Genomic DNA, 24,059 nt, shown 5'->3' with positions numbered 1-24,059 from the left:
ACCCAAATTTTAAATATATATAAAATACAAATTAGCATGATTAATCTTCACAGGACCAGTATTAATAAACAGCAGCCAAGAATCATGTTCGCTAGGCAAACTTGTTGAACACTTGCATGATTTGTTGTGAATAGTCTATTCTATTAATAATAAATAATAAATGTAAATCATGTTCAATATCATACATAACAATACTTCAATGCAGTAAATATGCTAAATATGTATAATAAGTAATGCTTAATATAAACCTGTATTATATTGTCCATAAGGTACATTGTAGTAAGGAGGAGCGGGCTGTGTTCCTGCTGCCCCGGCTCCCAGCCACCTGGCTAGATTATGCCCCGAAATAACAACACACAAACTATATTCATTTAAACACTGCCTGACCCATTAGTTTCAGCCTCTTATTAGCTAATTCTCACATCTTGACTAACCCATATTTAGTAATCTGTGTAGCACCACAAGGGATGGCTTACGGGGAAGATTCTAGCATGTCTGACCTGGTAGCTGGCTCCATGGCATCTGTCTCAGAGAGGAGAGGCATGGCATCAGACTAACTTCCTTTCTTCCCAGCATTCTGTTCTGTCTACTCCACCTATCTAAATCCTGCCCTATCAAAAAGCCAAGGCAGTGTCTTTATTAACCAATGAGGGTCCTCCAACAGTACATCTAAGATCTAAGAGTAATGGCAGTGCTCGTGGCAAACACAGCTGTGAGTAAGCTATGTACACTTAACCTTCCACACATACACATGGAAAGGAAGGAAGGAAGGAAGACAGACAGAAAGGAAGGAAGGAAGGGAGGACGGAAGGAAGGAAGGAGAGAAAGGAAGGAAGGAAGGAAGGAAGGAAGGAAGGAAGGAAGGAAGGAAGGAAGGAAGGAAGGAAAATTGAAAAAAAGCTGAGTTACAACTTTAATCTAGCCCTCAAGTCCGCTGAGCTCTGTTGTCCCCACATCCTGCCTCGGCATCTACTATCATTGTTACTTTTGTGTGTTCACAGGAATCAGACCCACTTTAAATCCCTTAACCTATTTCTCTGTTTCTCAACCTGGTGACTTCTCCCTCCATCTTTCTCTGAGTTGTCCCCTAAAATGCATTCTCAGCACTTAATATGTCAAGTTGGTGGACGCCTCCTTTTAAAAGGAAAGCTGTGTTTGGGGGAAAAACTGTGAGTGATTTAAAACAAGTGTGTACAATTACAATAGCAAGTGACTGTCTTTGAAAACGCATAGCATAGTTTTCTCTACAGTTTGCACATTTATCAATGTGATGAGTCCTTTCCTGAGTATGTAGTTCCATTAAGAGATAAATGGGGGTGGGGCAGAGGAAGAAAGAGAATAGTGGAGAGACAAAAATCAACAGATGGATAGATGATATATAGGTGATAGATAGACAGACAGGCAGATAAATAGATTCCTTCTTTGGATTAATCAGTTAATGTGGTACAAAATTTAATTAAGAAACCAATGACATTAGTTTCCCCTAGCAGAATGTTTCCCTGATATATTCGCTTCTATCACTTTCAAATGTTAACTTCTCCAGGTGCTTCTTTGGAATTTCTACCCATGCTCTGCTTAAAATCTTCTGTCTGACTTTAGTTTTATAAAGATTCTGAAACCTTTCTGGCCAAGGTCACTAGTGGCACCTTCATTTAAAGTTTCTAGATATTTGAAAATATTCACTTAACTTGATTTCTCTCAAATAGTTGATTAATTTATTCTCCCTCCCAACTCCACATATAGCTCATTTTCTTGGGGTTATGGTAATCACATTTTCTTATGACTGCAATGAACATTCATTTAATATCGACAGTAGGTTGCCCACTGCTTGAGAAACTAGAGATAACAACAAATAACACAAAATATGTACACACTTACAAGTTACGGATGTATATTATCTGTACAATTATTTACTAAAACCCACTCATGGATTTTCCCTTCCCACTAAAAGATCTTTTTCTTTATTTATTTAAGTAACAGATTGTTCTTAACGATGTCAACATTGGCTTTCCGTTACATCACTACTAACAATGTTGAGTTCGGTATACAGAAGCCTCAAACCCTAAATCTAATTAAAATCCAACTCAAATCCTGGATTCCCTATAGTTAATAAGTATAACCACTGAAGGTTACTTTTACAAAACCTAAACTCCAGTGTTGCATTTGTAGCATAAATATAATAATCATCCTTTTGAAAGCTGTTCTGGGATTAAGTTAGAAAATGCACATTAAGTTTTCAAAATATGCGAAGAGTCATTGCTAATGACTCTTCTTTATCCTCTCATTTTCTTGCTCATACCCCTTTGGTCTACCTCCAGGAGATCATCTCATCTCTCATTACCATCTGATACTCCTTCTATTGGGTGCCCATGTCGCATGCATCACGAAGTGTCCAAAATATCAATCATTTCTTTCCCCACTTGATGTTTGTCACTACTGCTATCATTCCTGAAGTCACTAAAGCTGGAAAATTATGGACTCTGCTGCCTTCTTACCCTTATGAGAGCAATCAGTATTGAAATATCAAGGAATCTTGACGACATGATCCATGTCATATTTGTCAAAATTTCCCCTTTCGTAATATAGACTCATTGCCCAAGAATTAATGAGTGAAAACAATAAGTGGATGAGTACATTAGAATTGAGGAGGAGAGATGAATATTTATAATTAAAGGCAGACTTGTTAGGAGTCATGTTGAGGACATAGAGCAGATGGAGAAGACTAGAAGATTAGCAGAAGAGTAATCTTGGGAATAGAAGGAGAATTTAGAATGTATGAATTTCGAGATGAGTCGATTACTAGGGGTAATAAAGGCAGAAGGGTAAGTGTCAAACTGGAGGTAGAGCCCTCAGGAGATCTGTCCTGATTCATATGCACACACGGGCCTGTGTGTTTTAGTTCCTGTCACCCAGATGTACACTAAAAGCTTTTGCTGTGAATGACAGTTCTTGTCATTATATTCCTGGCCGTTGTGCTCGAACTTAATGCTTCAGGGAAAACACCCTACCCTTAGCGCCTGCTCACTGCTCTTGCCTCAGTCCCACAACTTAGCTAACCTTCGGTATGCTTTACTATTCAACTTATGAAGGAATGCCGTTCCCCAGGGTGCAGCTCTTGAGAAATCAGACTGTTATATTCACGTGTCGTGAGTTTCAGGGACGTCCAAAGACAAGACCATTGCAGAAGTGTGGCGAGAATAAATTAGTTTTCAAATAAATGCTATTGCATGCAAGCTCTTTTGAAATGAGCATTAAATCTTCAAGTAACTCGGCTACATAGGAAAGAAAAGCCTGCCACAGTCAGGAGGCATACACTAAGCTGCCACACACCGAGCCCCCGTCTGTGCTCTGTGCGCTATTACCCAGTTACCGAGCTTCGGGCAAGGGGCTGGAGGTTAGAAAACACAGACACAGAGAGAGAGAAAGCGACACGGGTCATCCTTGAATTCCCCAAGAATGCCCCCTTTATTGTGTTCAGGGGCAGATTATATAGAGATAGCCACTCCCCAGCCAAACCCACCAGAAACCACTCTCCGGCCATCAGGAACTCCTGAAGGTCTCGTGCTCAGAGCAGCTGTAGGCACTCAGATGAGGGGATTACAAGAAATTCAGGATCTGGGGTCTCACTGCTCCCAACACAAAGCTATATTATTTGCTACTAAAATTTAAACAATCTGTTCTCCATTCACCAAATTTTGCCTCCTGTGTAAAATTTATAAAACAAGAGTAATTATTACAGTATGTATTATGATATGTAAGCATAGGAGAATTTGTCAATAAAATATGGAAATTTCATTCTTTTATTCTTAATTGCGTTGACTTTATAATAATAGATTAAAGAATACTGAACTTTATATTTTGACCAAAAAAATACTATGTCACATTGGGAATTTTAGTATTTTTTTAAGTGTAAACTTCCACAAGTGTTTATTTAAATTTGAGATTTTAAATTTTTTTGGGAGGGGATACTAGAGGTTATCCTCAAAATCTTGCACGTACAAGACAAGCATGCTACCACTGAGCTACACCCCGAACTCTAAAACTGTATTGTGGTCTGAAACTAAGGCTATTAATTTTCTGCAGGCCAATTTTCTGTTTTAGAAATAATTAAACATTTCTGTTGAACATTATCAGGTGTAGCACAAATGTAAATTGTGGAAGAAGTAATCAATAATATGCCTGAAATATAGCTTTTTGTCGTCTTTCAGGCTAGACCTGTCTATCCTACTTATATTTTGAAACATATCAGCCATACATTTCTTTAAGTTGTATGTAATTTCCATGTACCATTATTTTTCTGTTATTTTTCAGGTATTTTGCAATATGGATGTGAATGGGGGAGGCTGGACTGTAATACAACACCGTGAAGATGGAAGTCTGGACTTCCAAAGGGGCTGGAAAGAATATAAAATGGTAAGATGGAAAAATTTACAGTGCCTTTTGATGTTTTTATCCTAAGGTTATCTTCACCCACAATATACGATAAACCCTGACCTTTTAAATGCCTTTGAGTCATTTAAAAATAACAATTCTTACATTAAAGATATTATTTTCATTAGATACAAAACGCTCATAAATCATGTTCAGTAAATTATTTCCCTATGTGCAATAGAAAGAAAAATGCATTATTGTCATTATTTGGTGATCTGTTATGCACTGTCCGCATTTGTTCTAGTGGGAGAAAGTAGAATTCCAACCCAGGCTGGGTACACGAGCAGGACAGGAAGCTGTGCAGTGTCACAGGTCATGGAACAAGATGGATGCCACCTAACTGTGGCCTCCCTCACACTGCTTCAAGTTGCTGACCTCTGAATAAGAGCGTCTCCATAAACCTTTGCATGTGACTAGCCTGGACTTCTCTTGGTGCAATGACTCAGGATTGCCAGGTTTCTCAAGTCAAAGTTAGCATTTCCCAAGTTCAGAAGTAAACTTTTAGAGTCATTCTAAGAGAAGAAGTTTTCATTTATGAAGTGATTCTCATCATTTTGCGTTAAAATTTCTGTGTAATTTGACTTTTTTTTAAACAATTTTTCTCTCCAAAGGTGAAAATTAGAAAGTGATCAGAAGAGGGAAGGGGGAGAAGGAGGGGAGGGAAGGGGGAGGAGAAGGGGAGGGATGGGGGAGGAGGAGGGAAGGAGATGGAAATTTTTAAATATAAAAAAAAAAATAAACCATGAGAGAGGAAAAAAAAAAAAAAGAAAAGAAAGTGATCAGAATTCCCTGTTAGCCAAAGTTCTGTCTTGATATCTTAGCAAACAATGCAAAAGTTCTTTTTGGTTGATCACAAACCTTGCATTAAGTACACGGCTAACCAGGCTAAGCAAAGTGTTAATGAAACCATGCTGTCCTTGTATCTATGGCATTTGTTGAGAAATTCAGTGAGCATCCTCAATGCAAATTAGTACTGTAAAGTCACAAGAATTTGAAATCTTGACGTTAAAAACTCCCAAAGCCAGTATGTGTAGTAGGATCCAAATCCAGTGCCATTGTTCTTGGCTTCTCAGCAGCCCTCATTGTCCGCCATGTTCAGAGAGTCCGGTTTTATCCCGTGCTTTTTCAGTCCCAGTCCAGCTGGCCTTGGTGAGCTCTTCGGACAGGAGAGGGAGGGGGAACGGAGGGGGAAGAGGGAGGTAAATGGGAGGCGGGGAGGAGGCGGAAATTTTTAATAAAAAAAAATGATATCCCAGACTAGCTCAGAATTGAGTATAATAAAGGGTTATTAAAATCTACTGAGATAACTTTGTGATTTTTTACTGCGGCAAAAAAACCAAACAAATAATCGGGGAATGAAAGGTAAGGGTGGCAACTTGAGCGGAAGGTGGAACCATTTCACTGCGAGCTCAGTCTGTGTGGTCTGCCTTGAACGAGCAAGACGTCACACACTCAGAGTGCATCCGCATAAGCTGTAAGTCACAAACACGCACAACTCAGCAGGGAGTGCCACAACCTAGTTACATCAGGAGTGTGTGTACAGTATGCTTTGCGCCGCCCTGGAGGGTTTCAAATGGACAGACTAGCCCAGAGTTTGCAAGCAGCATGTTAGAGTTGAGGGGAAAACACTGTCTAGAGCCAGTGACTACAACTGAGAATAAAAATAAATAGAGTCAAATCGCTCTGACTTCCATCACCACTTATATTAAAAACAGGAAAACGAATGTGAAATTGTCATCGTGACTACCTGTTTCACACTAGTAATGTAAGACACACTGACTTGTTAGGCATGGAATTGATTAATGCCTTTTGAGTAGTTACCAAATGAATTCATTCTTAGACAATTGATTTTTCATTATTGGAAGGAGACTGGGAATATTCGTTAACCATTGACATTTTCCCCTCTCCCTTATGCTTACACAGGAAAAGCTATCAGGTTTTATTTAAGCTTGAAAAATTTATCGCCTCTATTTCAATTATTCATGGTCAGAAAGTAAATTAGTTCTGAATTTTTTAAAGATTTTGGCAAAAAAAATGAATATGAAGATTTTCTAAATTGAAAGAATCCATTGTATGTTAAAACTTAGTTAATATTCAGCATTGCACAGGGTCAAAAGTGTCCTAGCTCTTTCAAAGTCTCTCTTTCACCTGAAAACAAAAGAGCACAATTCCACCAGGAAGGGTAGAGGCATGAAAGGTTTTTCATGTCTCACGCACGCCTGGTGCTGCTTGCTGGAAACTAGCTACAAGCTTCCTCGGCTGAGAGTGGACATGCTCGTGGAAAGTCACACTTGTGTGCACGCAGTTCTTTCTCTCGTCTTCACTAGTTTCCACTCTTGGGACATTGTAAGTAGCTGTGGCCTCTGTTCCTTCCCCTGTTGATGACTGTCCCTCTGTCCTTCACGTCCCACTGACTGATACCTTCTGACTGCCTCTTTCCTATTAAGTTTTTCAGAATTTTGTGTTAATGTCATCAGCCCAATCTTTTTATTTTTAAGTCACTCCCTACATGGAGGTTCCACAGCACATGATTCTCAGCGTTGGCTTTAGCCCAAAGGAGAACTTCTGAACGTTGTTGTCTCTTAACATTTCCTTAGGCGGAAATCCGGCAAATCTGGGTTACAGACTTGTAAAGACATTTACTGCTCAGAGGGAAGTGTGTGGTGGTCCTTCTAACAGGGCACTTAGGGACTATGGGGACACCACACTCACCAATAGTCCTTCTGCGTGTAGTCTGTGAACCAGACAGTTCCAACAACTTCTCTAAGTGGCAGCTTTATGACAGGGAGTCACTAACTCCCTGGGGACAAAGTTGGTTTGTTTTGAAGACAATTATCCCTATAAACCGAGCTTCCTATTGAAACAAACATTTCTGTGAGAGCATGTACTTACTTTCTGGGCGTTCTTGTTTGTGGAAAGAAATTAAAAGCATATCTTGTAAATTGCGTTTCTGCGTGTCCATATTGGAAAAAAATGTATAAGAATTTAAAATTCTTTAAATCAAAATTTCTTCCTGTCTTTCTTGGGCTTAGTGTCTCAGCCAAGGAAGGAGATACTTCTAACCTTAGCTCTAACTGTGAAGTTTAAAAAAAGAAAGAAAGAAAAGAAAACCTTTGGAAAACCAGCCTTATCTGCTTTCTTTAATAATGTGTATGAAAGAAAGATGAAGCCCATAGAATACAAGGCCTGTGTCTGGTTTCAATTTTGTTTCTTCTATAAAAAGTCAACACTTCCTGTGAGTATTATCAGACAAAACAAATAAAGTATCCGAGACAATTATTTTATTAACTTGGAAAAAGTGCAAGCTGAAATTGGACATTTTTCCAGGTTTTGGCAAAATTAACGAATATTGGTCCTTTCCTCCCTCTGTAGTTTAGAAGTGTAAGGTGACTCTTGAGGCCAATTGGAAGTCAGCATTGTTTTCTTTTAAATTCCTGTGCTCCCCATTTTATTAAACTACTGGAAGACAAATGAAATTAATCAGCACTGAATCTGATTCATGGCATCAAAGTTCTTTGTGCAAATCTGAATACATGCATTTGTGTGTGCAATGGAGTCCTTGCATCTTATCAACAACAGAATAAGCTGCTCCTAGTGCTGGTTCACCTCTGCCTCCTTAACATCAGAACAGAACTCTGTTCATTATTTTCATATTTTATGTTTTTACAGGGTATTTAAAATAAAACACTGACCTGTGATAAGTTACTATATCCAAACATATATAAAAATGGTTTTTGAGTTATGTACTACTATATTTTATGCATAAATTTGACTTTTTTTCTGTTACTACATAATCAAAAGTCATGGTACAGAGACTAGGACAAAGATGTGGCTTCATACCTCCTTTATTCAGATAATTTTATCTGATTAATATATTGTTCCTAACTTGTACATAGTTATTTAATGTTGTATTTATATGAATTTCTACCTTTAATATGTGAAACTGTTTGAATATACTGATCTTTAAGCCCATCTCAGGCATTCTAAACTAAATACACATGGGAAGAGTATTTCATCTCTATTCATAAATAACCCCCTCCCTTCTGTTTGATATTCACTTCCAAGTAAAGGAATCATTAGAGGTATCAATTAGTTATTACTGTGGGTATATGAACTTAAATTATTTTCTCCCAGATCCCAGAGCACGTGAGATATATAGGAAGGGAAAGATGGGGAGAAATCTAGTCAAAGGGGAGGCAAAGGACACAGCTACTCTCCCATTAATATGTGTTGACAAAGACAACACTCACCTCAAAGGGGATAAGAGATAGTTCAATTGACATGGGATCCATGACTTGGGAACACAGATTTAGGTTACCCCAAATTCCATGGTCCACCATGGAAGCAATTTCATGAAGATTTTATAGTAATAGAACAGATAAACTCATAAATCAAGACATAGTAAACACATTAGAGGAAACAGCAGACAGGAGGGTGAGTCTCCTGTAGGCCCAAGACACTCACTGCCTTAGCCTCCTTAGCCCGTTGATTGATGGAAACTACGACTTTGTTAAGTTAATGTGTTCTAAGATGGTTTACCTGTTAGTCACAGGCCATTAGGTGACACAGAAATGGGCAAGGAATGGTTATTTGGAGGGCTAAAGATGGCTCAAGATAAATTGTGTTAGGTTCTGGACCTCCAACATGATAAGCTCTCCACTGTCACTAATCCGCTGATCAGCTTTGCTGAAGGCTTGGCTTGAAGATTTAGCTTCATTCTGGGTACTTGTTTTTCTCAGGCGAGCAGAAAAGGTTAAGGAGGGAGTGGTCATTGCCTTTTGTGCCGTTTGTGCCACAGTGAGGCCCCATTTATACAAACAGTTGGTTTTAACTTTTCATTTCTCAATTAAAGTCTTGGGTTAAAATAACATTTCTTCCACAAAGCAGCGCTCAGCTTATCATAACACCTTCATGTCTAAAAGCCTGTTGACTAATGCTATTGATATACACATTAATTTTCAGCCAAGACAAGACCCTCGGATACTTAGATCTTACAGAGGAGGATTCCTGTCCCCATCAAATAGCTTGCCATCTTACAGAACAAAGCAAAACATGAATGTGTAAGGCCACAGAACTCAGTAGGTTTCTCCTAAGTGCCTTTTCTGTGCGAACACTCAGGAGCCTTGGCTAATTTTCATTCTTATAACACCGTGCATGGAAATATTTTAAACCATCTCTTCTGCAGATGAGGAACCCGAGTCTTTTAAGTGAAGTAGAAAGCTCCGCTGAAAATGTGTGGTAAAGGAAGGCTTCAAGTGTGGCAGAGATAAGGGAGAGGTTACTTAATCCCACCCAACCCTCTGTTCCCCCACAAGACCCATGGATGTGCCTGATAAACTACCCAACGGTTTCCTAATGTGGGAACCCATTTCCATTTCCCCTTTTTGGCAAGTCTGTCATCTTCACGATGATGAAACAGTTGTTTCTGCTCCACTGCACTTGGCCTTTAGACAGTTTCCTTCCTCCGCTATCATGGCAATAAAACAGTTTGCTCATGTAGACAGTTTTGGGGGGTGAGGTGCAGGAACTAAAAATTTGGCTTCTAGTGGCAAATTTCAGTGTTTTTCTCTTCAGTTATGTCCCCCTGAATGGGAAAAAAAGCAACTGTTCAGCAAGTAACACTTTTCTTTCCTAGTGCTCCTTCTGACCTGAATGCTGAGAGGGAGAACACAGGCTGGCGCTCTCTGAGACCTGTATACTGACAGAGAGCAAGAGAGCATGAACTTTTGTAGGAACGATTCTCTTGTCTGTCTGCTTTTGAGGCTCACCCAGGATCCACGCTCTTTCTCCTTGGGGAAAGTGGAGAGTTTTATCCACACAACACTTTTGGAAATATGAGACCTAAGAATTAACACTTCATCATCCCCAGCCTCTCTACTCACATTTAATATGATTGCCGAATCCATGTTTCAATGCTGCGTGGTACAGGGACTTGTCAAGTGACGAGAGGGACAGCACTGGCTGGCCTGAGCTGAAAACTGCAAAGAAATCCCAGTGGTCCTCCCTGTCTTTCCAGCAATTGCTGCAGCTGAAGAGCGCTACCTCCGAGTTTCAGCCCCTGTAACTTTCTCTTCTGTGCCTGTGTTACAGCCGGAAAATGTTGGACTTCTTAGCATGGAGCACTAGCTCTTGGGAGATGCTGCGAAATCTTTAGCACATCCTAAAAATGGCTGATAATTTCTGCTACTGTGGTGTTTTCACCAAATGTGGCCTGAGTGTCTTAGGAGTAAGGAAGCAAAATATGAGGGCTGGGATTACAACCCCAGAACCCACATAAAAATCTCTGTTGTTTGTTTTGTTGGGGCAAACACTTTTTGTCCCAGCACTGGGAGACAGAGAGAACGCTGCCAGAGATTGAAGGCCAGCAGTTCTATCCAAGGATGTGAGCTCCCGCTCAGGAAAGATCCTGTCTGCATAAGTAACATGGACAAAAAAAACAGAAAAGAAGATATCATATGTCAAGCTCTAGCTTCCACAAGCACTTGTGTGGAAGACTTATACACACATAAACAAAAACACATGGACACACACACACACTTGCGCGCGTGCACGCCGAGTCAGTAGAGTACTAATTTTAATGAATTCAATATTTTCCTCTGTGTTATGCAAGTAGTCTTTAGTGGACTCCATATTCAATGTCATCCAGACGAACATTGTGCAGTTGGATAAAAAAATTAGTTAAATCAGAAAGTAACTTTGAAAATGTCCACACACATATAAATCTATAGCTGTGTGTGTGTGTGTGTGTGTGTGTGTGTGTCTGTGTGTGTGTGGTGTGCAGCCAACTCTGGCCACTCTAGGCATTTGCTCTCAGCACTGACTGAAACGCAGTGCACTGTGTTCTGTAGTTATGCAGTAACAGACCTCACAGAAAGGGATTTGACACCAAACACTGCTGGTTGTGGGAAGCAGCTCTATTGTAAGAGGCAATAGAACAAATTTAGAGAATTATTGGTAGACATTGAGCATTGATTCATTTCTTAGGTTGATTAATGAAGGAGAAGTTAAGGAAACATCTGTTTTACTTTGAAATTGGTGTTAAGTTGGAAGAGAAATAAACATTTTCCATATTGTATCACCTGTATTGAGACAATCAATGCTGATGTAACTATTACAACACTCCTTCACACTAAGCACAGATTAACCCTTCATTAATAAATGTCTCAATTAACCATGGTCGATTTCTTCATAAAACAACCATGCATATATCCTGTGATTACGGGACCTGGTCTTTTAAATATTAGTGTGTGCCGGCACAATTAAAGAGTCTGCCCATATGTGGAATTATATGCAAGATTCTCAGACGCTTAGTCTAGAAGCTGACACTTTTATTTTTACCAGCTCTAGGTTGCTCAACAGAATTATCTCTGAATATTAGTGCAAAATACTAGAAACATTTGATATATATTCCTCTTTCACGTCCTCCTTCCCTTTCAGTGTCTGAAAAATTTAGTGTTTCTTGCTCACTGTGTGCCACTTCTTCATTAGTATTTGAGAACTCACAAATAAAGCATGGCTTTTATTGCGAGGAGCCCAAAACAGTTTCAGTAAGACAAATGTGGGCACAGGGAATTAAAGTGATCATCAGATATTACCACGGAAGGGCTTTCTGAGCAACTGCAAAATGCCCCAAATCTATATCAGCAATTTCTCAACTTCCTTTTTTTTTGTCAATATCTTCAATATTAGGAATCAGCTTTGGAGACCACCTCTCTCTCTCTCTCTCTCTCTCTCTCTCTCTCTCTCTCTCTCTCTCTCTCTCTCTCTCTCTTTCTCTCTCTCTCTCTCTCTCTCTTTCTCCTTCCCTCTCTTCTCCCTCCCTCACACGCATGCGCGTGAGCATACACACACACACACACACACACACACACACACACACACAGAAACTAAAAATAATTGAAATTTTGACAGTGTTGACTTAGGTGACTCCAAAGAAAACTAGAGGACAGTGAGACTGAGATACAATGAGTTCAGCTCAGTCACTCAACAGCCCTTAAGTCATCCTCCTACCTCCAAACCCAAATCTCTGCCAAAGAAGACTCTAAGTGATAACACCCATTGGTTTCTAGACTTGAATATTAAAATTAACCATGAGATCACTAGAAGAATTGAATCATCTATAAAATTATAGTATAACTGGGCTTCTGCATAGTGATAACAACAAATACAACATTATTAAACAAGGGGAAGTCTCATGATAATATTCAAATTATGTTTAAAATGTCAACTTAGTTTTAAAAAACTGTCTAAAAGAAGTTTGGATTGGGAGTTATTTTTTGGTTAAGTCTACTAACTAGATTAATTTAACCCAAAAATGTCACATCAAAACAAGCTTTTATGATAAGAATTAGATGTTAACGTCAGTGGAGAGAAATAGCAGAATAGTACTAGAATAATTTAGTAATGAAAACAACGTGTAAAAAGACAAAGAAAGCTGTCTTTGAAAGATAATTCGACATTGCTATTTAGAAAATAGATTTGCACATGACAAAGTTCTCTCCGGAGTAACAAGCATGCCTCTCTTCTTCCCCAGGGCTTTGGGAATCCCTCTGGTGAATACTGGCTGGGGAATGAATTCATCTTTGCCATAACCAGTCAGAGGCAGTACATGCTGAGGATTGAGCTGACAGACTGGGAAGGAAACCGAGCCTACTCACAGTACGACAGATTCCACATAGGAAATGAAAAGCAGAACTATAGGTAAGCGACGTGCAGAACGGCAACCAGCAGGCTTTGACCTCACCACCAAGGAGCTTTAATTACAGAGCTGAAAATAATGTGCATGATGCCCGACAGTGAAAATTCAACTTATTTGTCTAGGCCTATGATGATGAAATACAGAAAACCCTGTAAGGGCTTTTCACCATCTTCAATGTTGGTTTTTTAAAAAATTGTTAATGTATTTTATATCCCACTGCAGTTTCCTCTCCCTGTCTCCCTCTGTCACCCTCCCTCCCGCCCTCGCGCCCGTCAATCCTCTCCTCTACTTAGAAAAAAGGAGGCCTCCCATACATATCAGTAAAACATGGCATATCTAGATGCAGTAAGACTAAGCACCTTGCCTTGTTTTAAGGCTGTGTAAGGCAACCCAGTACGATGAGAAGGTTTCAGGAAGCCAGCAGAAGAGCCAGAAACAGCCCCTGCTCCCATTGTTAGCGGTCCCACAAAAAGACCAAGCAACACAACTGTCACATATGTGCAGAGGCCCCCCGAGGTCAGTCCATGCAGGCTCCCTGGATGCTGGGTCAGTCTCTCCGAGCTCCGTTAGTTGATTCTGTGGGTATTTTTGTAATGTCCTTGACCACTAAGGCTCCTACAAACCTATATTCCCTCTTTTCATCAGGCTTCCCTGATCTGGGCCTAATGTTTGGCTGTGGGTCTCTGCATATGTTTCCTGAGCTTCTGGATGAAGATTTTGATAACAATAGGTCTGGGCACCAATCTATGAGTATGGCAGAACATTGCTATGCGTCATTACATTGACTTTTTTTCCTCCAGTCATGTTTGGTTCTATCCTAGGTCTGTGGGCATTCCAGCCTGTGAGTCCTGGTCCTCTGGGCAGTATGTGTGTATGTAGGGGGTGGCAGGGCTCTCTCTCTCTCTCGTGGCATGGGTCTCATAGATTGACTGGTGTTGCAACAGTTTGAGAGGATAATGGATTAAATGATGCATGTGTAGCTCCACTGTAATTGCTATGAATGTGTAGTCACTTCATGTATCTAAGAATGATACCAGAAAATTATGACTTAATGCCTTCTAATGATCCACTCTTTCTAACAAAAGATCGTAAGGTTTTATTTCCTTTACTCTTATTAAATAACTTTAATTTTTCCAATCACTTTCAATGTAACGAGAGGAAACATCTATATTTCTGAGTGATTCACATCAGAGGAGACAAAGCATCATCAACAGGATTTTTAAATAACATAAACTGCAAAAATAAATCTAAATGATGAAGGCTGTACATGTAATATGATGTGGAAATAGACAAACTAACCTATTAATTTCAATTGGTTCTGATTATCTTCTCAAAGAGCAAGCTCATAGCGTAGAAAAAGTGGAAAATATGGAGCTACAGTAAATTTATTTCAACATTTCCTGTGTTACTGTCATGCTCTAAGATCCTGATTAGGCAGCGGCCATTCTCAGTGAGTCTCACAGGCCTTGTCTTCAGGCTCTGTGACTGACAGCTGCTGAAAGCCTGGGTCGCATTCCTTGAGACCTGGAGACGATTGTAGTTGGTGTCCTTTCATGACTCGCGATGCAATACTAATCACATAACGGATCCTCAGTCACATGTGCCTTGATCTCATAACAGGTAAAGAGGCAGTGCAATGGCTATTGAGTCTCCATATTCCTCATCTGTCTTGCAAGCATAATAGTGAACATCAAATGGTGACACATGACCGTGTGTAACTTATAGTGTTACCAAACAAAGCCTTGTGGTGTTTTCACCCAGTGTGGCTGGCTGTGTCCTCGAAGATCAACTACTTCTGATTCTTATTTGTCTTTTTCAGTCATAGAAATCTTTGGGAACTTAAATCTGAATCTTTTTTTAATGGCACAACTCATTTCTTAGCATATGATGTGTACGATTAGAGCTTTGGGTATCTAATAATCATTTCCTTAACAAATACTGATGATGTCACATAATAAAGGACAAGGAATAGTTATAAAAAATAGAAGTCTCAGGGTGGGATCAAGGGTATACTTTATGGCAGCTCCAGAAACCAAAGAAGTGACATTTATAAAATGCAATGGGGTGTAAGAAGAAATGTTTCTAGCAAGGTCAATATCTTGAGAGTTTTGCAACAAGAGAAACCACTGTAAAACATCAGGGGTACTCTTATGTAAATGTTTTGACCTGAAACTTGAAACTGTATGAAACTTGGCTAATGTCAGACAGCTTGACAATAGAACTAGCAAGTAATTAGTCTAGTCTTTTTCTAGGCTTCTGAAGAATTTGCCCTGGTTCCTTTCCAAAATGCTGCTCAGTTTGCTATGGTAGTAATGCCGTTGTGGTAGAGGGGCTTGTGTGTGTGTGTGTGTGTGTGTGTGTGTTTGACATTTAAGCTACATGCGCGTGCATGTGTGGTTGGGTGGTCTTTGGTGGATAAAGTTAGGGTAAGCTCGAAATAGCTGGCATCGGCAAGGCTTCTAGTGGCAAGTGTTCATTACTCTTGCATATGCATGCGAGATCACTGGCTTCGTGTTAGAGTCTACCCCTGCTACCTTTATTAAATCCTCTATGAACTTTTGGTATCTATGATTCCTTTGTCCACATGTCTTTCACACATATGATACAGAACTACAGTAAAATATTACGTCTTCCTAGCTTGGAATGATATATATTATAGAATTTTCTTTCATGAAAGATGTTTGAAACTTGAGAAACAAAATTGCAAAGCTAGGACTGTGATTTAATTTAATACTTCTGGTTTTAAAGGAAAGAAAGTGGGGGCTAAAAAGCACACAATTTTTCTCAGGGATGGAGAGGCATTTTTTTACTATTATCTTTTTCACGGTGGTTCCTCTGATAGTATTGCTATAACAAAGTGGGTAACTCTGGCTTTATCTCTTACCATGACCTAACAAAAGCTAGATCTGCCATAATTGCCTCTCACAAAATTGAATATAGGACTCTTGTTTTCTTCAAATAGGGGATTATGATGCATTAAATCAAAAGCCTGCTTTGGTATATGGTTAAGGGAAGTATGCCATAGAAGATATTACTCATCCCTCCTCCCCACAAAGATGTTTAGTTTGAATATAAAATGTTTCCCATAGGCTCTTTTGTTGCAGTACTTGGTCCCAGGAGGAGGCTCAGGGTTAGAGTGTGGTGGAACTTTTAGGAGGCCTCACTGGATGAAGAAGGTGACTCAGTAATGGGTCTTGAGGCTTTATAGCATGGTTCCACTTCCCATCTCTCTCTGATTCTTGCTTGTATATACTATGCTATCAGCCACATCAAACAACTGCTGCCATTCCTTCTCCTTCACGGTAGACTGCAACACTTCATTTTATGTGTATAGGTGTTTTGTCTACATGTATGTCTGGGCAGCACATGCATGCTTGGCATCCAGCAAGGGCAGAAAAGGGAATCATATTCACAGGAATTGGGTTTACAGTTGGTTCTTAGCACCATGTGGTTGCTGGGGCTTGAACCCAGGTCCTCTGCAAGAGCAGTCAGTGCTCTTAACAACCAAGTCATCCCCCCACCCCCAGCCCTTGTAGTACTTCTTAAACGATAGTCCAAAATAAACCCTCATTTCCCTGAGTTGTTTTTATCAGGTATTTTATTACAACAATGAGAAAAGTAACCTACATGGTGGAAGAAAAGTTAAATCAATGAGGTCTCTCTCCCTATTCGTGTTTTGAATTAAATTTGCAGGGTTTTCTTTTTCTTTTCTTTTATTGATGTTAAGTGAAATAATACTTTTACTACCCCCTTCCCTTTCCTCCCTCCAGCCTCTCCCTCTTATTTGAAGCCCTCTGCTCTTAAGTTGATAGCCTCTTTTACTTTTAATATACTTCCTAGACACACACACACACACACACACACACACACACACACAATTGTGTATGCAATATATATATATATATATATATATAAAACTAGGGTCTGTTGCGTCTGTTTTTGTTGTTTCTATGTATAAGGTCTCAAAACTGACTCTGCACTGAATAATCAATAAGGGGGCTCATTCCTTAATAAAAAAAGCTAATTCTCTTCCCCACAATGATTAATTGCATGAGATTCTTAGACATTTTATTCTGAAAATGCTTTTTAGCAATAGTCACAGAGCTTATTTTAAAAATAAAAATTCGTTCTTATGTTCTTGACATATACTGATTAAAAGCAAGTGCTGTAAATGGGTAGATTAGCTCAGAGCTGCACACATTACATACGTATTTCCCTTTTATCCTCCAAGGAAACTTCAAATGATTTTTCTCAGATGAAAATAAAATCCACACAACCCAAGAGAACATGAATCAGAAAAAAATAATAATGTAGAAGTGTCATGATAAACATAACATGTGGAATAACACACAATAAATGTGAAATTATTAAACACCTTCCCTGGGGGTGGGGTGGTGTTATCCTTGTCCTCATCATCTAACGCTCAGGCTATTGTACAGCCTTCCTGCCTCCAGCCTTGCTGATCTCAAATATTTCTTTCCCGCTATAGCTGGAATGGGTTTCCAATAGACGATTGGGTTTGGTATTTATCCTCTTTCATAGATTTGAACAATATGTTAATATCCACAATGAAATATACTATTAACACTTCCATGCTTTTTGTCACTACTAACAAAATCCAGCTGATGCTGCCAGCCTTCTTCAACCCAACACCTTCCTAGTGGTGATGCTGCTGCAGTAACTGTTGATGGATTTTCTTAGACTTTTGTGCCTTGTTGGGCTGTATCCATATCATGCATACACAAATCTAACTTTATTACATTGATGTGTTTTCTACCATTCAGATTCTATCTTAACTGAGGATATCTTCCCAGAAACCTTCTCTAGCAAATGCTGGGGTGTGTCAGCCCACTGTTTCCTTGAGATCTGGGTCACTCTTCCTACCTCCTGGGAATGTTGGTGGCAGAATGCTTGCAGCTCATGCTCCCTCTCCAAGTATTACTGTAGCCAAGGGAAGTCATATCACTGAAGGTCAATCCTCCTTTTAATAGGAAAATTATGATCAATGACTCATACATGAGATGTATAAAAACCCTCCTGTCCCCATTCAAGGACAAGGTGTACAATCTCCTTACAGTGCCTTGGTTTTAGGACTACCTCCCTGGCCATGATGTCCTGATCCCTTCACAATGCTGTAAAAACTAGAAGCAATCCCCTCTAAAGCATGTTATCTCATTCTCAAACCAGTTTGGATTCTGTACTTCTATTGACTTGTGACTGGCTTTCCAGCATCTACATTCTATTGTGTCATTAATAAGTATTTATAAACTAATTATAGCCAGCGATCTTTTTATCTATATGACACTCTTATATTTGTTTTCTATGTGTGTGGGAACAATTTCCATAAAAATCCAAGTTCCGACTGTTAACAAAATTAGCAAGTGTTGATAAATCCTGTAAGCACTTGTGTACTTTCTATGGGTCAGATGTTTTGTTTCCACATCAGAAAACCAGGGCATGGCACTTCGCATAAAGTCACATGAACTAATAGGACTTCAAGGAATAACCTGAAGTTTGGTCTTTTAACTATGCACCATGTATATGGCCATTCCACAATAAAGGTCCATGCATTAGCTAGTCTTCTAAACTGAAGAAAATAAAACTCCTAAGTCTACAACAGCACGTTTCTTCTAATCTTTTCTTCCATACACATTGCCTCTTCTCTTTTATTCTCAATTTTCTTTCCCATTCCTTTTATCCTTTCTTCTTTCTTTTCTTCTCTTCCATTCTTTCTGTGCTTTGAGATTGTGTCTCACTCTGTGAGCTAGACAAACCTTGGAACTTACTTTGTAGCCCACAGTGGCCTTAAACTAATGCATCTGCCTTGATCTCCTAAAACCTGGACCACAGGTGGGAACCCTCATCCTGCTGTGGTTCTCAACTTTCCAGCCCAATAAATTAAAGTGTTTGTGAAGCTTTTTGAAGCTTAAAAAGTATTTTATAGCTTGGTACTTTTTAGGAAGATTTGCTTTAACTGTATGAATTGTTGTCTGCATGTATGTATGTGCACTATGTGAGTGTCTAGTGCCTGCAGAGGTCATAAGAATGTAACAAACACTCTACAGCTGGAGTTATGTATGGTTGGGAACCACATGTGGATGCTGGGACCCAAACCTAGCTTATCTACAAAAGCAGCAAGTGCTCTTGCCCATGCAGCATACCTCCAGCTGTCGCTCTACTTCTATGCCTACATTTTGATTTTACGGGTGTTGAATTACTTGATAAACAATTGGATTTTGTTTCTCTAATAAATAGTCAAGAGTTTCTGTCAGTTTAGAGATTAAAGTGACCTTTAACTTCTCAGAAAAAGTGTTTGCTATTTCAAAACACGGATAAAAAACAAATATACAATCATCAGAACAACAATAAATTCTACTTTCAAAATAACAGATTAATTGTGGAGTTGAAAAGACGCTGTGCTCAGTGGAGTGCAAAGAAAACAATTCTGTAATGAGAATCAGAGCTGTGCAGGCTCTAGAGAAATCTGGGCTCATTGTCTATAAAACCGACAGAAATATACTAGCCATGGTTATGCAGAAAAACAGAGTTGTGTTGCTTGCTATGGTAATTACATTGAAATCAATGCATACCATGTGGCATGGTGGACAAGCCAGGACAATGTGTTTTGGCCATGTTTACCTCCTCTCCCACAACTCTTCTGAGATCCACTTTCTTTCCCTACCCAACCAACATTTTCTTTAAAAAAAATCCTTCGAGATTAACTTGTGCTGCCCAAATATTCTTGAATGCATCGTCTTCTGCTGGAGAATAGTGTACTCATCAGGGACGATACTCTTAGCGAGAATTGCCTCTTCCTCCCTTAGCAGCTAACAACTCTCAAAAGCTCCATAGATAGAAGTGGGATTATGTACCCCATTTCCCTGTACATGAGTGAATTTGATTCACCTTTGGCTTGCACAAGTTTTGTACATGGTGTCCCAACCATTGTGAGTTCATATGAACAGCTGTTCTGCTGTGTCCAGATGTTTCCATGTAGTCAACCACTGTGTCAGGGTTTTAACATTCTTTCCACCCCTCTTGCACAGTGATCTTTGACACTTGATGAGTGGTGATGGTGGTGGGGGGGTTGGGGATGGTAGGGGGTGGTAATGGGGGTGGTTGGGTGATGGTGGTGGATGGGTGGTGTTAGTGGGGTGGTGGTGGTTGTATTCCTTTAAAGCTGAGATCTCTACAGTCTGCTTTTTATGCACCTTGGTCAGTGTGGGTCACTGCATTAATCACCATCAAATGATGGTTGAGAGATTCATTGATTTATGGATATGTAAATGAGCAACTAGGAGTCTATTGAGTATTATGTCCATTTATCTTCATAATCGGCTTCCTCCTAGTGTCTACGACATGTTGATATATTTGAAGCCTGGTAATAATCCATGGATGGGTTTCATCTCATGGAACAGGACTTGAATCCAATCAGAAAGTGGTTGGTTACTTCCATTATGTTCATGTAACTATTGCAAGATGGCCATGGCTTGCCAGGCCAATCTGGCTATAATTACTACTTTTCGCCTCCAGTAGCTTGTATAGCTCCTTCCAGTACTGTGAGAGCTAACTAGTAAGGATGCCGTTTCCAAGTTTCCACCAGTAGCATTTTGCTATAGTCTATGGCTCATGTATATGGACAAACACTCAACTTGTACTCATAAAACCAAGATATGTGGAAAAGATAATATTTATATCTGAATTATCTTTTTGTGAGAAAATACTCTCATCAGATGTTGTACCTGGTAAATAAATTTAGCCATACAAATGTGAGACTTTTTAAATTCAACTTATCTTGATGTGAGGACTTGAGATTCGTATCAGTGGTAAAGAGCAGTGGATGTCTTCTAGAGGACCCAGGTTTGATTTTCAGCATCCACACTGCAGCACAATTATCTGAAGATCCATTTCCAGATGATCTGAGAAACTCTTCTGGACTCTGTGGACACAAGGCACATACTTGGTGCATATACATGCATAATTTTTAAATATAATAATATAATCTATCTTGACATCTATTCCATTATCTTAATAGCTTCTTTTGTGGTTTACTATTTATTTATTCATTATATGGATTCAGAATCTAAACCAGAACCACTCATTGCATTGGTCATAACTCTTTGAATACTTAATAACTAGGAAATATTCAAAATTAATGTAAATTAGTAAAATATTAATAGTATTTATAGAAAACTGATATTATTAAAGACGTCATGAATTTTTTTCAGGACATTTCTTTTATTGATTATTGTTCCCGATTAGATTTAACTCTATCTCTTAGACAAATAATTTGAACATTTCACATTCTCTGACACTCAAACCTATTAAAGGTTCATCTGTTCCATAATTGGTTGGGCTAAGTTAAATGATTTATGAAAAAATCAAAGTTCATAAAATTTACTAAACTAATATTTTTAAATGATTTTAGCTTTGATTCTCCTCTTGCTAGCATTTTGAATGTTTGTAATGCATCATTGAACATTATTTCTTTATGTTATTATAAGTAAAAAGTATGATTTATTATTTTAAAACAAATTTAATTGTGCTACTACTTTCAGGACAGAACAACTGAATAAAGATTTTCTAACTTTAATGTAAAAACATATCATCTGAAACCATATATGTTGTAGGATTATTTTCTATCAGATCTTAGGAAAGTTTTAAAGATCTGAACTTAATTTTTGTTTTCCAGTTCTTGTTTGTGCATAATTAGTAAATCTTATAGTATTACAGATAGTAAAATGAGCCACTCTACACATAGTAGAAAACTTGAATTACTTAAATCTGAAGATAGTTTATATCACTTAATAATGATCCTTTTAATCATGATATGGTTATGCCACCTGTAATTCACGTAGGTCGATTATTTTGTTATTTCCATGTTTGTGGGCTTTGAGTGGTACTTAGATCAGAACTGAGTGACTAATGTCTGTCATAAACTTTGCCTGGAAAAGCTCTACATTAACAGATGAGTAAAGTATGAGAATATTGAGAAAATTTTGGGAAAGGAATTGAAATGATTTGGCCACTAAACACACTTTTTTTGCACAAGTTTTATTTTTGATTGGGACCTGTTTGGGGAAGCGGTTTGTTGTAGAGTATGAAATATTGCACTGGGAAAGCAGAGACATGAACTCCAGACTTGGATCTGCGGTTGCTTTTCTGAATGACCTTGGACATGTTGCTTCACTTTTGCAAACCTCAGATCCTCGGGAGTAAAATGAGGAGGTAAAGCTGAAGTTCATTCCAAATCTACAAAACAAATTCATATGAACTGAAAAGAAGTCTCTTGAGCTTCCCATGTGAATCCGAGCCCCGCATTTTTGGAGGTATTGGAAAACTTGCCCTCCCCAACTTTTTGTGAAATGTTTCTCATTTCTCTGATCTTTGGGACTATGTGGCCCTATGGTCCTGGCTGGAACCAGTAGCAGATGTTTTGAAGTACTAAGAAAGTTATTTCTGCAGAACTCAACTGTTCTCTTAAATATCCGGCAGAGGTTTCCAATCTGAACTTTCAAGTAGTTTTATTTGAATTTACAAAGCATCTTTGTACCTTTTGCCTCTCTCTTAAAACAGAGTTTCACTATATACTCCAGACTGGCCTTGAACTTGTGAACCTCCTTATCTCAGCCTCTTGGGTGTTGTGACTGCAGGAATGTGGCACCATACCTGAGTAATAATAGTTCTTCCTATTTAATAGAAGTGATCACTCTGTTTAACCTATTGCTTTTGTTGCGATTATTTCCTAAAACTTAATGGTTGGAATTTGTATTATAAACTCCTTGCGTGAGATGAAATATTTCTGAGGTACAACCATTTTGGAGGATGGGAGAAGATATGGATAGGAAAGAGCCACACAAGCAATAAAATGCCACAAACTCTAACAAAAGTAGCATGGCATGAGTAGGGGGGCATGGACTATTTGGGGAGGTTGGGAAGGCTCACCAGGAGTAGCTTAAATGAACCTAATATGGGAAAAGAGTTGGCAATAGAGGTAATAGCAGATATGAAGGTTTAGGAGTTACGTTGAAGGTGGCAGAATGGGGTCTTGTTTAATGGTGAACACACTGCAGTCGCTGGTTCTCAGAGTCTGGTGCTGCTACGAGTTTCTGCATCGGCTGTTTGCTGCAAAGAGAAGATTTGCTGCTCAAGACTTGGAGCAGCATTAGTTTATAGACATAAAGGCAAATAGTTAGTAAGGATTTTGGTAGCATATCAGTTTAGCAAAACATGGATATTAAGCCCAGCCCTGTGCCTAGGACTTCTGTGCCACGGGGCTTTGACTAGGTTCACAATACCAGGCATGAGTTGCTTTCAACAGAATAGGCCTCAGATCCAATCTGAAATTGGTTATTTTTTAAAATAAAATGTAGACTTTCTTCCCCAGGATAAGGAAGACACTAAAATTTCACATGCATATATTTGTGATTTAGCTCAATACCCAAGTCCCTGGCTAAGAAACTGATTTAGATTATAGTTGGGTACTAGAGATAAGAGAGTCATTCTGCTGAGAGCGAAGATGGATGAGGCACGCTGGAGCAAGCTGAGGAGGACTGGGAAAGGCTTCCTTGAGGAAATCCCCCATGCTTTCTGAAATGTGAGGATGTGTGTGAGAGGCAAATATGAAAGATGGTGGCAGTGGAGGAGGGAGCTTGGGATTCCGGTAAGAATGAAGTATGTAGACAAAAAAAAAATGAGGTAGGAAAGAGCATGCCTCATTTAGAGACAGCCACCATCTCCAAAGTGGGGGTTCACTCTGCCACAGATAACAGAAGACCATAATCCATGCTGAAGACCTGGGAGTTACACCAATTGTGAAGAGAACTAAACACAGGGATGGTTTTGGTCTGCAGAAGAATCTGCGTATACACACTGGGTTCTTAATTGCAGCTCTTGTTGTAACATTCCATCAAGCACAAAAAGAGAAGGA

The 24,059-nt window shown here is 39.1% G+C and overlaps 1 protein-coding gene across 1 annotated transcript in view; it reads left to right on the top strand.

The window, feature by feature from the left end:
• The window catches only part of Angpt1 (angiopoietin 1), a 243,016-nt gene that overhangs the window by 194,016 nt on the left and 24,941 nt on the right, over window positions 1–24,059 (top strand). Inside the window, exons 6-7 of the mRNA XM_042055692.1 lie at window positions 4,312–4,413; window positions 12,965–13,131. Of these exons, the coding sequence (XP_041911626.1) occupies window positions 4,312–4,413; window positions 12,965–13,131 (269 nt within the window). The remainder of the gene's footprint in view (window positions 1–4,311; window positions 4,414–12,964; window positions 13,132–24,059) is intronic.

This window comes from Arvicola amphibius, chromosome 9 (assembly GCF_903992535.2).
Source record: "Arvicola amphibius chromosome 9, mArvAmp1.2, whole genome shotgun sequence".
NCBI lineage: Eukaryota > Metazoa > Chordata > Mammalia > Rodentia > Cricetidae > Arvicola > Arvicola amphibius.
This window is presented reverse-complemented; position numbering and strand designations above follow the sequence as displayed.